At 41.7% G+C, this 13076-nt stretch overlaps 1 protein-coding gene across 2 annotated transcripts in view; it reads right to left on the bottom strand.

The window, feature by feature from the left end:
- Positions 1-13076, bottom strand: part of CDH8 (cadherin 8) — a 168889-nt gene that overhangs the window by 104584 nt on the left and 51229 nt on the right. For both annotated transcript variants that reach the window (XM_068161604.1, XM_068161605.1), the window contains exon 4: positions 1108-1402. In XM_068161604.1, coding sequence (XP_068017705.1) covers positions 1108-1402 — 295 coding nt within the window. The remainder of the gene's footprint in view (positions 1-1107; positions 1403-13076) is intronic.

Raw genomic sequence — 13076 nt, 5'->3', positions numbered from 1 at the left:
CTCCTCTTTCTAACTATGACACAGTGGTATGCTTGAAACGTTTTGATAGGGTGCTGCTTTAGTTTACAAATTGCTATGGCACTCCTTCAGTTATCTCACTTGGACAGGTGTAGACAAATTGCTGAAAAACACATCCTCAACCTCATACTAGACAATATTAGAATTTACTCTGCATTTCAAGGGCAGATTTTTATGTCCTTGCTTATATGGAATTGCTATATTACCCTAAAACTGCCTCTTCGCGTTTGATGGGTTTACATCCCTTTTGCTTTAGTGACAGCTAAATATCACCTGCACTTGATATGTATGTGCCAGTAGTAACTGAGGACCTGAGTACATAAATATGTACCTCTGTAAGTACATACTTCTACATTTGCAAGTACAGAACAAAAGACAAACTAAGCACAGAAAAAGCCCCAACTAATAGACTAATCCATGAGGAAATCAATTCACATTAATCTCACTAAATAAATAAATATAAGCAAAACGTGTTAAGAAGATTATTTCTCCCCTTTCATACTGTTAATTTTGCCTTTTCACCATCTTTTTCCACAGTTTTCTCTGTTTCCCACTCACAAATCCTGTGTCTAATTGGTTAAGTCCACTCTAGAGCCCAACTATCAATTCCCAGGCACATCATCTTTCATTTCAATGTTTTTTTCTGATTAGACTTTCACTTAGAGGAAAACAAATAAGTATGTATCAACACACTGCAAGTGCTACATCTGTGTATGAAAATACACAAACAGATAATTAAACATCAACAAACTATCAATAGGATTAGAGTGTCATGTTGGAACAAATCTTGATAAATCCTTCTCAATAATGATACTCTTAACTACAGCGTCATAAGGGGAATATAAATTCAGCTCACTAAAGTGTTGTTGGACAAAGAAAGACACATTAATACATCTGCTAGTCATTTTCTTACTACTAAGGGACTCCACTATTGTGCTGCAGATGAAAGCTTTGGCCAAGGAGAGATTTGAAAACATGCAAATGAATGCTAACAACGTAATAAATATCTTATTCATCAACCACTCAGTGGCACACTGGCATCATTTGAGCTGTGAGCAGCAAGGTTCATCGCTGGCTAGACATACATACCTACAACGGACATTTCTGGAACCGTGGCATGATATGGCCCATCCACAAACTCTGGGGGATTGTCATTGATGTCTTGAACCTTAATAATGAATTCTGAAGGAGGCTCCAGAGGTTGATTCGTGTCTCTGTCGACCGCTTGAGCCGTTAGAGTGTATTCAGCTTTTTCCTCACGGTCAAGCCTTTTCATGGCATGAATGTCTCCAGTCTTGTCATTGATCACAAAGATTGTTCCAGCTCCATCTCCTGACAGGATATACTTGATTTTGCTGCTGCCAGGATCCAGGTCTGTGTGTAACTAACAGGTAAAAAACAAAAAACAACAAAACATGTGAAGATGAAAGCTACACTCCGAGTACTTTTTGCATTTGTCAAGCTGTTCTTTTGTACTTTAATCTGAGCACCAGTGATCCATATCTCAGCTTGAATACACAAGGAGAGTAGGGATTTGTATGCATACTAATCAAAAGTGAGTGTAATCATAGGCATAATTAGACTTTCTATTTAAAAAGCAGCTGTTATATATATATTTTAAATCCCTGTTCTGAAATGTAAATGTCTTCAGAACTATTAGCAGTCAAAACGAACAAGCACAAAACGTCCTTAACCTATTAGCTCAAAGGGCAAATAAAGGATTAACAATAATACATATTTTAATTTAGTTTCTTAGTTTTAGTAATTACTTTTAGGCTATTTTGTGGTGATTGAAAATGGCTGAACACTGGCATTTATGTAAATGTTGTAAGGGACAGCAGTCACAATAATCTAGAAAGGTACCAGCTCTCAGCAGGAGGTTCCGAGATCCTTATTCTAAAAGTATTTCTCCTGAAAGAAAGCTTTCTTAAAGCAAGTTTCCAGAAACAGCAGAACCCTTACACGTATCTTCCCATTTTCCTCAATGTTCCATTAGAAAATAAGAATATTTAAGTTCAAATTGGCTTTTTAGAAAACAAAATAGGATTACAAAAATCTCAAACAACATGAGAAAAGCAGGATTTCTTCTTGGTTCTTTCAGGGAGGTCATAGTGCCCCTGTACTCTGCTCTGGTTAGGCCGCACCTTGAGTACTGTGTCCAGTTCTGGGCTCCTCAGTTTAAGAAGGACATTGAGACACTTGAGCGTGTCCAGAGAAGGGCAACAAGGCTGGTGAGAGGCCTTGAACACAAGCCCTATGAGGAGAGGCTGAGGGAGCTGGGATTGTTTAGCCTGGAGAAGAGGAGGCTCAGGGGTGACCTTATTGCCCTCTACAACTACCTGAAAGGTGGTTGTAGCCATGAGGGAGTTGGCCTCTTCTCCCAGGCAACCAGCACCAGAACAAGGGGACACAGTCTCAAGCTGCACCAGGGGAGGTTCAGACTCGAGGTGAGGAGGAAGTTCTTCACCGAGCGAGTCATTCGGCATTGGAATGGGTTGCCCAGGGAGGTGGTTGAGTCATCGACCCTGGAGGCGTTCAAGGGGAGACTGGACGTGGCACTTGGTGCCATGGTCTAGTCATGGGGTCTGTGGTGTCAGGTTGGACTCGATGATCCTCGAGGTCCTTTCCAACCTAAGTGATACTGTGATACTGTGATACTGTGGTTGTTTTGCTTTTGGTTTGTTATCTGAACACTGGAGACAAAAGAATTCCACTGAATTTTTGTAGGCTCAGAACCAAGAACTAAAGATCAGGTTACCTCCAGTAATTATTCATTTGTGAGGGTGAGAATGGCAACTGGTGAACCATGTGTATTAGTGCCAACACATTCAAATCTGTAGCATAATAGTATACAGTAATAGTGCTTTGAAGGTATTTACTATTCAATCAACACACTCAATGTGAACACTAAGAAGTGAATAACAGCTCATTAAAAAATGTAACTTCTAGTTACTGTTATTTATCTCTGCCTTACAAAAAATAGTCTGAAGAAAATACATACAACCTTTTTAGGATAGCTGCATCACAACTTACAACGAGTGCCAGACTTCCTCCTATTTGCTTATTTTTCTGCATACAGCTCAAGGGAAATTGTTGCTGGTTGTGCATTTTACCCTTCAACTGATAGCAGTGGTTGCTGGGGTTGGGCAGCATTGTCATTTGATATCAGAATCTGTATTAGGATATTAAAATAAGCATGGGGGAAGAAATAAAAGCCTTATGACACTAGTTACAGCCCAGCCGCAAGGAGATTTTTATGTCATACCACAAGTAGGCTCTGCAGATCCTTCAGCAGATAATTGGTCATACACAGTTATAGCTGCAAATTAGCTGTTCAGGAATAAGAGCTTAGAAAACTTGTTAACAGTACCTTCAGAAAAGGAATCTTGAATTGTTGCAATGAGCACAGCAGACAACAGCAGTCAGGTCTGATTTTCCAGTTGATCTGGCTTATTATACGTACAAAATCCTGGGCCACCAGTGTATTCTCTGCTCTGCAATAATAGCAGAACTCCCACTGACTACAAGAGGTCTAACCTCCTTCTCAGTGTTTTGCTGGGAAACACATTATTACCACACCATCTATTGTTATACCATTGCTTTAACAACTTTTTAAAAGCACTTTAACTCTCTGTGAATATGAATGACTCAATGAAGCTCACTCTTCCTACCCAACCCACACAAACATACACATGGGCATCAAGTGATAGTAGAGCCCTTTTCCTAAAAACTCAAACTGTTTTTCTTTTTGCAGCTGCCAACAGCTTTCACTTAAGAATAATCAGCACAGCTGATGCTATTCTAAGTTAACAGCACTCCCCCATTGGTTAGTTTTGCGGTTTTGTCTGCTCATTAAGAGATTCATAGAATGGTTTGGTTTGGAAGGGACCTTAAAGATCTACCAAATTCCCACACCTCTGGCATTGTCAGTGACACCCTCCACTAGACCAAGACCTCTTGTCCTAAGGATTATTGTCTTTAGGAGCAGGGGGTTTGTAGACAGGCAGAGGTTGGTGTCTTCTCCCAGGCAACCAGTACCACAAGAGGACACAGTCTCAGGCTGCGCCAGGGGAGGTTTAGGCTGGAGGTGAGGAGGAAGTTTTACACAGAGAGAGTGATTGCCCATTGGAACGGGCTGCCTGAGGAGGCGGTGGGGTCGCCATCACTGGAGGTGTTCAGGAGGAGACTTGATAGGGTGCTTAGTTGCATGGTTTAGTTGATTAGGTGGTGTTGGACGATAGGTTGGACACAATGATCTTGAAGGTCTCTTCCAACCTGGTCTGGTCTGGTCTATTCTATTCTATTCTGATGTTCACAACATCAAAAAGTATTTTCAGAGTCCGAGAGCCTGTCAGGATGAATCCAGAATCCATTTGTGTTTTTAACAGATCATAGGAAGAAGTTCTTCAGTACAAGGGTGGTGAGACTCTGGAACAGGTTGCCCAGGCAGGTTGTGGATGCCTTCTCTCTGGAAGTGTTCAAGGTCGGATGAGGCCTTGAGCAACTGAGCCTGAGTCTAGTTGAGAGACATCCCTGCTCACAGCAGGGAGGTTACAGTAGATGATCCCTGAGGTCCCTTCCAACCTAAGGCATTCTATGATTTATACTTTAATCATCTGTTTGTTTCCTGAATTAAATGTCTCTGTTATTAACTTTAAATATTAAAGTATTGGCAGAACATTCATAGATGAATAACAGTGAATGTCACATCACAACATTTTCTGAATGCACACAACAAGCAATGGGAACCCTCAGTTCACCCAACTACACAGAGCCTTACAGTGAAAAATTAGAATCTGAATTTCTAAGGCAGAACTGGCTGGATAAACCAGACACCCCACACAGAAACCTGAGAATGCTTCAAAATTCTGCAACTTAATGTTTGCTAACAACTAGGGGAGGCTCTCAAAATACTACCTGGTGTAAATCCAACCCATGTTATCCAACAGAAGTTACTGTTCATAAATCAGTTCTGGTATACATTTATGTAAAGCTCTAAAACTTTTGCTAGTAAGATACCAACAGAAAGAAAACCAAACAGTCTATGATTACTATTAATTGTTTCTTCTAACACATTTAAGCCTTATGTATCAAAAGAAAGATATTGCTATCTGAAACACTATAAAATAGAATAGAATAGAATTAACCAGGTTGGAAGAGACCTTTGAAATCAAGTCCAACCTATCATCCAACACCATCTAATCAACTAAACCATGGCACCAAGCACCCCATCCAGTCTCTTCCTAAACACCTCCACTGATGGTGACTCCACAACCTCCCTGGGCAGCACATTCCAATGGGCAATCACTCTTTCTGTGAAGAACTTCTTCCTAACATCCAACCTAAACCTCCCCTGGCACAGCTTGAGACTGTGTCCTCTTGTTCTGGTGCTGGCTGCCTGGGAGAAGAGACCAGCCCCCACCTGGCTACAACCTCCCTTCAGGTAGCTGTAGAGAGCAAGAAGGTCCCCCCTGAACCTCCTCTTCTCCAGGCTAAACAACCCCAGCTCCCTCAGCCTCTCCTCACAGGGCTTGTGCTTGAGACCTCTCCCCAGCTTTGTTGCCCTTCTCTGGACACATTCCAGCAAGTCAACCTCCTTCCTAAACTGAGGGGCCCAGAACTGGACACAGGACTCAAGGTGTGGCCTAACCAGTGCAGAGTACAGAGGCACAATGACCTCCCTGCTCCTGCTGGCCACACTGTTCCTGATGCAGGCCAGGATGCCATTGGCCTTCTTGGCTGCCTGGGCACACTGCTGGCTCATGTTCAGCCTACTATCAACCAGTACCCCTAGGTCCCTCTCTGCCTGGCCGCTCTCCAGCCAATCTGACCCCAGCCTGTAGCACTGCATGGGGTTGTTGTGGCCAATATGTAGAACCCAGCACTTAGTTGTGTTCAATCTCATGCCCTTGGCCTCTGCCCATCTGTCCAGCCTGTCAAGGTCCCTCTGCAGAGCCTCTCTACCCTCTAACAGATCAACTCCTGCCCCTAGCTTGGTGTTGTCTGCAAACTTACTGATGAATGCCAAAACATTAAACTAAAAGAAAAAGAAGCATTTTATAATCTTAAAGCTGAGTCTGATCAGCAGATCAGGTTTCAACCCTAAGATTGAGAGTAGCAACAATGATATTAATTATTTTTTAGTTACTTGATAAAAAAAATAATCAAACCAAAACCCAAGCCATAAATATGGCATTCCCTGAAATCACATGTAGCTTTTACAGTGAGCACCTAGGCTCACAAACTATAACATCCTTTATAGGTTTGGCATTTCCTACCCTCTAGTAGCAAAATGCGAGAATAAACGACCTATGGAAGAGCCATTTCCCCAAAATAATGTCATTGTTTGGAGTTAGGATTAAAACATCATCTATTTACAAAGTTAACTCTCAGACCTGCAGCAAAATTCTAAGCCACAAAGCATGGTGTTATGTGTTTTTTTCCAAGCAGTTATTTCCCCTCTTCTACCAGATGTGGATGGTAATCTTCAGCAATCGTCAAGCTTCAGCAAGCTGTGTTCATGTGAAGGTTAAAGATCATTAAACACGTAATTATATAGGGTCTAGGTGAATGATAGAGAGGCATAATGAATATGATAAATGAATATTGGTTACTGCTGAAAAAGCCTCACCAATGTTCGAAATGTGAAACTGCTTTCTGTACCTGTAGCTTTATTTGCTGCGCCTGTGCTTACGAGGTGACCTCTTATTTTTCAGAGCAATATTGAGAAATGGAAGAAGAGTTTCTATTTCTAGTTCTTATGTCCCACTACGAGACAGCATCCCAAAACAAACAGAAAAGTCTATTCACTGGAAAACTTCACCATGTTCAGAGTGAGTCAAACTATCTTACTTTATGTGAGATTCAGTTAATTAGACCTCAGAGGGAGTGAAATCTCCTTCCTCCATCACTGCCCTGGCTGTGGGACTATGAATTCAAACACCTCTTTCGAAGCAGCAGATGCAGCCCCATCACACAATTTGTGCCTGGATTTATGGCAAGAGGATAGATTTTGGATCCTCTCCTAGTTTTAATGGTGATGCAGATGCCCTGTATTAATACTCTGCTAATGGCTCCCATGTAGCCTCAGCACAGGTCCATTCCTATAAAATGAGCTTTATTCAACACAAAGCCTCTGAACACTGCAGTGATCATTATTAATTCCTTTGCTGTCTTATGTTCTAATGCAGATGACAGCCAGTGCAGCCAATATTAATGGTAACAAGACCCACAGTGTACTTCCACAAAACTAACCTTATTTTCACTAATAATGAATGCATATCTAAAAGTGTTGCCAACATGCATCCAAATATATAAGATGTATTTATAGTCTCCCACGTACATCCATTACAAACATGCATAATTACAATCAATGCAAGAGAAGTTGCAGAGATTAAACTTCTTCAAAAAGCCACTGTGTTACACACAAAATCACAGAATGGTAGGGGTTGGAAAGGACCTCTGGAGACCATTGAGTCCAACTCTCCTGCCAAAGCTGGTTCACCCAGAGACGGTCACACAGGAACACATAGAGGAGGGCTTGGAATGTCTCCAGAGATGGAGACTTCACCACCTCTCTGGGCAGCCTGTTCCAGTGCTCCAGCACCCTTACATTAAAGAAATCCCTCCACTTGTTTAGATGGAACTTCTTATGGTTAAGTTTGTGTCTGTTACCCCTTGTCTTCCCACTGGACACCACTGAAAACAGACTGGTCCATCTTCCTGACACCCACCCTTTGAATATTGATCAGCATTGATGAATCCTCCCTCAGTTTGCTTTTTTCCAGACTAAAAAGCCCAAATTCTTCCCCCATAAGAGAGATGTTCTAGTCCCCTCATCATCTTTGTAGTCCTTTTCTGTGCCCTCTCCAACAAGTCCCTGTCCTTCTTGAACCGGGCAGCCCAGAACTGAGCAGATGTGGCCTCACTAGGGCAGAGTAGAGGGGGAAGAGAGCCTTCCTCAACCTTCTGGCCACACCCTTCTTGGTGCACACCAGGCTACCAGTGGCCTTCATGGCCACAAGGGGACATTGCTGGCTCATGGTGATCCTCTTGTCCACCAGGACCGCCATGTCCTTTTCCCCAGAGCTACTATCCAGCAGATCAGCCCCTGCCCTGTACTGATGATCCACAGGGCTGTTCAGCAGATGTTAAGTTACTGCGCTGCAGTAAAAAACAAATACCTGAGCATTTTACTGATAAATACCTGAGCATTTTACTGATATTAAATTCTCCTGTTCCACAGATAGTTTTTCATCTTTTTTTTAACCACAGAACTACATTCATAGCTGGTTTAAAACTACCTATGCTGCTGAGGACTTAGTGTGTGGATAATGACTGTAGAATCTCCAGTCTAGGTTTGTGTGTTTTTCCCAACTCTGAGTATGCAGAGAGATGTCTGAGTCTTTTCTGCAGATGGAAACTGTCTCACCTGCTCTCAGTCAGCTACCTGGCAAATCAACGGCAGTCAAAACAACAGCTTGCTCAGCACAATGACTTTCACGTTCAAGCCATGTGCTCACCATCAGGGAAGTACACAATGCACTTAGGGCTGGTCCATTCCCAGAGAGAGCAGAAAGCTCGTGACTGACCTTTGCAGTAGGACTGGGCACCTCCAGTCCTCTCCAGGTGTGTTCTTGATGCGCAGCTTGGTACAGACTAAGCCCATAATGAGATGCATCATCAAAGGGAGGATTTGTAACCCCAATTTCCTCATATTAGTAAAAAAAAAAGCATGCATATATCAATAATTCACAAGATGGAGGAAATCTACATATTAGGAAAATGCTCCCGGACATTTTTAATTAAGAGAAGAGAATGAAGAGAATGCAGCATTATGTAGTCAAGTTTTTATTTGAGTTTGTTAGAAAGTAATTAATTCATCCTCATGTAATTACAAGGGAATTACCCCTTACTTGTTTCAAGGGAAAAGGCATAATCTGCCCTTAAAACTTCATTTTAAAATTGACATCATCATTCTCCTTCTCTGGAATCTTTTAAAAGGCATTAACTAGTGCATCCCTGGTTTTCACCTGATGTTACACAGATACACAACACACCAACACTATCCTAATGCTGCAGGTTCCTCATTGATGATGCAGACCCCCTCTTAACAATTTACAGACAGGACTTTCAGCTTCTATTACTCTTTCCCAAGTGCTAGGTTCTAGCTCATTCTGTGCAATGCAGAAGGCTTTAAGTGACTTTTACAATCATTTATACATGTCAACGCATTCAAAATCTGTAATGCACCTTACTCATGATGTGTTTCTTTCTCTATGAAACTTGCCAGATTTTTCCCCCCCCCTCTACAAATGTGAGCATCATTAGCTGTTAAAGAAAGGGCTGATGTGTATCGTTGTGCTCTGACACGATGGACAATGAGCAGGTTTACTGATGACCCATCCATATCTTAAAATAATCATTCATAATTAAGCTATTATAGGCACATTCTATTCATTTGCACACGATGCAGGATTAATAAACTGAATGTAATTTCAGTTTAATAGAATCTCTCATTTTCTCCAAGGACAGGCTGATCCCCTCTCTAGCAACGGGAATTTTAGCTGTACAGTAGGGAAGAGGAAAAGCAAATATTCTGCATTGTTCTTTAGGTAATGGCAAATTGGAGCATGGGCTTGATGTGCCTGACATAACGTCAGTACTTGGAACACTTTTAGAAAGGAAGCAGACATGTCCGTGGATGACAAAGGTTTCATTTAAGATAGGAGGATCCTGTAACCTGAAGCCTCTGGAGTAACTGTCAAACGACATTACTGCTCACACTTCTCAGCTGCAGTTTCATAACCAGACTCAAGGAGAATTAAAGCAATAATATCCCTAACACTCGCATTTAAGAGTGTAATCTCTGCTTTTGTCTGCCTCAGTTTCCTACCATGTCATTTGAGTACCTTTGATTCCAGATGGTTTCTTTTATGTTTCTGTTTATTCTTTGCTAGTGCTTTTTTATTCTATTTGATTTGCTAATTTTGTCTCTGTTTATATTCATACTGCAACTGTGCACAAACTGCTTTGCATTGCTTACCTTTTGGTATCATCTTACGATACACTAGAGTGAACTGCTGTTTGAAAAGCGGAGACAAGATCGGGATCTAACTGCTTGTTCTAATTCACTGATGCTAACCCACCGATGAACTAAAAGCCTCCAGGAATGTGGCTGAAGCTTGGTCTAAGTCCTTCCTGCTTAGAGCACTACTGGGTCCTTTCTGTATTTGTCACATATCTTCTACCTCAGCAGGCTGAACTAATAATATTTTATATCTACTTCCACTCAACATCTAGGGAGAAAGAAGATAGCTATTCTTGTTTAAACAGATGGAAGAGAGAAACCTATCATCAGGCTCAAAAAATATCCAGACTGTAGGACTATCCAAGCCATTCCTAAACAACTCTACACATTTATCTCCAGTTAATCATAGTATTAATTTTTAATTAGAATTGTTATGAATTGCCTGTGTTGTTTCAGAGAACTTGTTCCCTCTGCCAGAAGAACTCCCTAGGAGGGAGGAAGCCATGCTCTCAGATGCAAAGTCTTCCCCAAATCCATAGTCGCATGCTCATCTTAGCGGTTACAGTGGCAACAAAGACATGGTACTTCGTGTCTGCTCTTTGCTATCTTTGTTTCAAGGCATGGTCTCAGGTTGATTTTTCTATATGCATTCCTTATATACCTTGCTGCTTCTGAATCCTTATGTTAAGCCAGATGATAGCTAAAGCTTTCTGTTTTCCTAGTTCTGGCCTTGGCCTTTTCCGTTTGGGAATACCATCTGTCTTCCCTTCTGTCCTGAGAACACCACCACCACATATGACCTGTCCCACCACAGCTTGGACTGCTGCCTTTAGTCACTGCTTTCTGCAGCTATTTAGCACCCAAGTGTCCTGTGTCAAGTGGCCTCAGATGGCTGGCACCTTTTTGTAGTTGGCTTTCTGCCTAGCTTGGAGTTCATGTAACTATTTCTGAACCCAGACTTCTGTTCCCTTCTCGTGTTCCAGCAGACACTGCTCCTGCAAAAAGGTCTTGATTTTTTTAATCCAACTGTTTCTGATAGTTGGAAACATGCAATGAAATTGTGTCATATTGCCAAAGAGGAATCCTATCCCCTCTCATTTGCTTCTCTATTATTTCATCTCTAGTGTACTGTGGTTCGCCGCAGGAGATCTGAAAGCTGTGTACAGAGAGCCTCAAAAATTGGATGTAGTTTTAGTCTTGTAAAACATATTCCCTCTTCTGCGTTTTTATGGGGGAAAGAAAGGATCTGTCTGTCATCTCCTACTGTTTGGGGTCAAGAACCTACATTAACAATTCCAGTGCTTCAGGCATTACAATTAACAGTGGCTCCTGCACTTGTCATTCTTTTTCCAACTCAGTGAAAGCACAGTAAAGCCATTTACTACATCCTCCATCTTGTCAGTCTTGGACACAAACTATGCTGTAGTTTCTACTGCCTGTAAGAGTGCCTGAAGTCTCCAAACACGAATTCAGAAGACTGTTCCCTTTTGGCTGTCAGTTTCTACTGTCAGCAGAGTCTCTCTTGCTGCTGCCTCCTCAACATAGACAAAAGATGGGGAAGGCTGTAATAACCCATAAGCCATGGGAATTTCCCATTCAATGTGCTAGCCAGAAGCTCAGCAGTTCCTATATACTAAATCCTTCTCTTTGTTCCTTTAATCATCATCATCTTATTCACACTGCTCTGAGCTTTTCTTCCATGTTGTTTGAGCTGTATTTTTTTCCCTTTCCTCTTTAAGAGCTTATTAGAACTTGCCAGGCTTCATTCTCAGGCACCGGGTGCATTGCACTTCAGTGCTAAGACCTCTTTGTGTTTTTCCAAATGATTTTCTCAAGTGAATGTCAAGCAATATCACATAATACATGCTCTTGCGATTGTGGAAGAAGAATAAAAAAGTTAATCACTGCATATCCACAGCAGTAATTTGAAGGCTGCTTACGAAGTCTGTCAAACCAGACAAGCTATAACCTAGATCAGCACAGGCAGAAAGAAGTACAATAGGCCAGGATGGGCAAAAGTGACAGGATATTTCTATTTATTTAAGCATATTTAAGTTGTCATGATTTTACGGTGCTTTGAGGCTCTACTTTCACCCTGGCTTTGCCCATAGTGATTAGGAGGATCCCAGGGATAATATATTTAACCTATCTTCTTTCTTCATAAAGGAAATTCAAACCCATGCAGAATGCATTCTGTTATTTAATGCATCCTGTTATTTAATAACACTTAATAAAATGAACCTGAAAGCATTACAATACCTTTTCCGAAGGTAATTTTTCAACCTTCAGATGACTGCTTAGCATACTTCAGTGTCTGAACATAAGGAAGTAAGTACTGTCTAAAACCACAAAATGTGTAAAGCTGGCAGTGCAAATAGAAAGCTCTTCTCTAGCAATTGGCTGTCAAACACATCTACAGTGCAGAAATATAAACATCAGCTCTGCAGCCAGCTTTGAGCTAAAATTGAAAACTGTTGAGAAGGTAACTGAGTGAAATAAAGAGAACTGAAAAATTAAATTGTTAGTACCTACATGTTGATTATCATAGAAACTATCTGCTTCCCTGTGATAATATCACTTACTGCAATGTACTTAGACTAACTGTGCACATGGGTATAGTACAAATTCTTTCTTTCGCTAAATATTTCCCAGATCCTGGGAATGTGAATGGCTTCTCAATGGCTTGAGAAGTGGGCTGGTGCCAATTGCACCAGATTCAACAAGCCAAAGTGCAAGGTCCTGCATCTGGGGCTGGCCAATCCAAGGTACAAATCCAGGCTGGGTGCAGAGCGGGTTGAGAGTAGCTCTGAAGAAAGAGACTTGGGTGTATTGATTCATGAGAAGATCACCACAAGCTGTCAGTGTACTCATGCAGCCCAGAAGGCAGCCATGTGCTGGGCTGTATCAAGAGGAGTGTGGCCAGCAGAACAAGAGAAGGGATTCTGCCCCTTTACTCTGCTCTGGTGAGACCCCACCTTGAATACTGCCTCCAGTTCTGGTGTCCCCATTGTAAGAATCACACAGAGAT

The sequence above is a fragment of the Melanerpes formicivorus genome, unplaced genomic scaffold, assembly GCF_026170545.1.
Source record: "Melanerpes formicivorus ecotype bairdi unplaced genomic scaffold, bMelFor1.0.p_v2 SCAF_59, whole genome shotgun sequence".
In the NCBI taxonomy this organism is placed as follows: Eukaryota; Metazoa; Chordata; class Aves; order Piciformes; family Picidae; genus Melanerpes; species Melanerpes formicivorus.
This window is presented reverse-complemented; position numbering and strand designations above follow the sequence as displayed.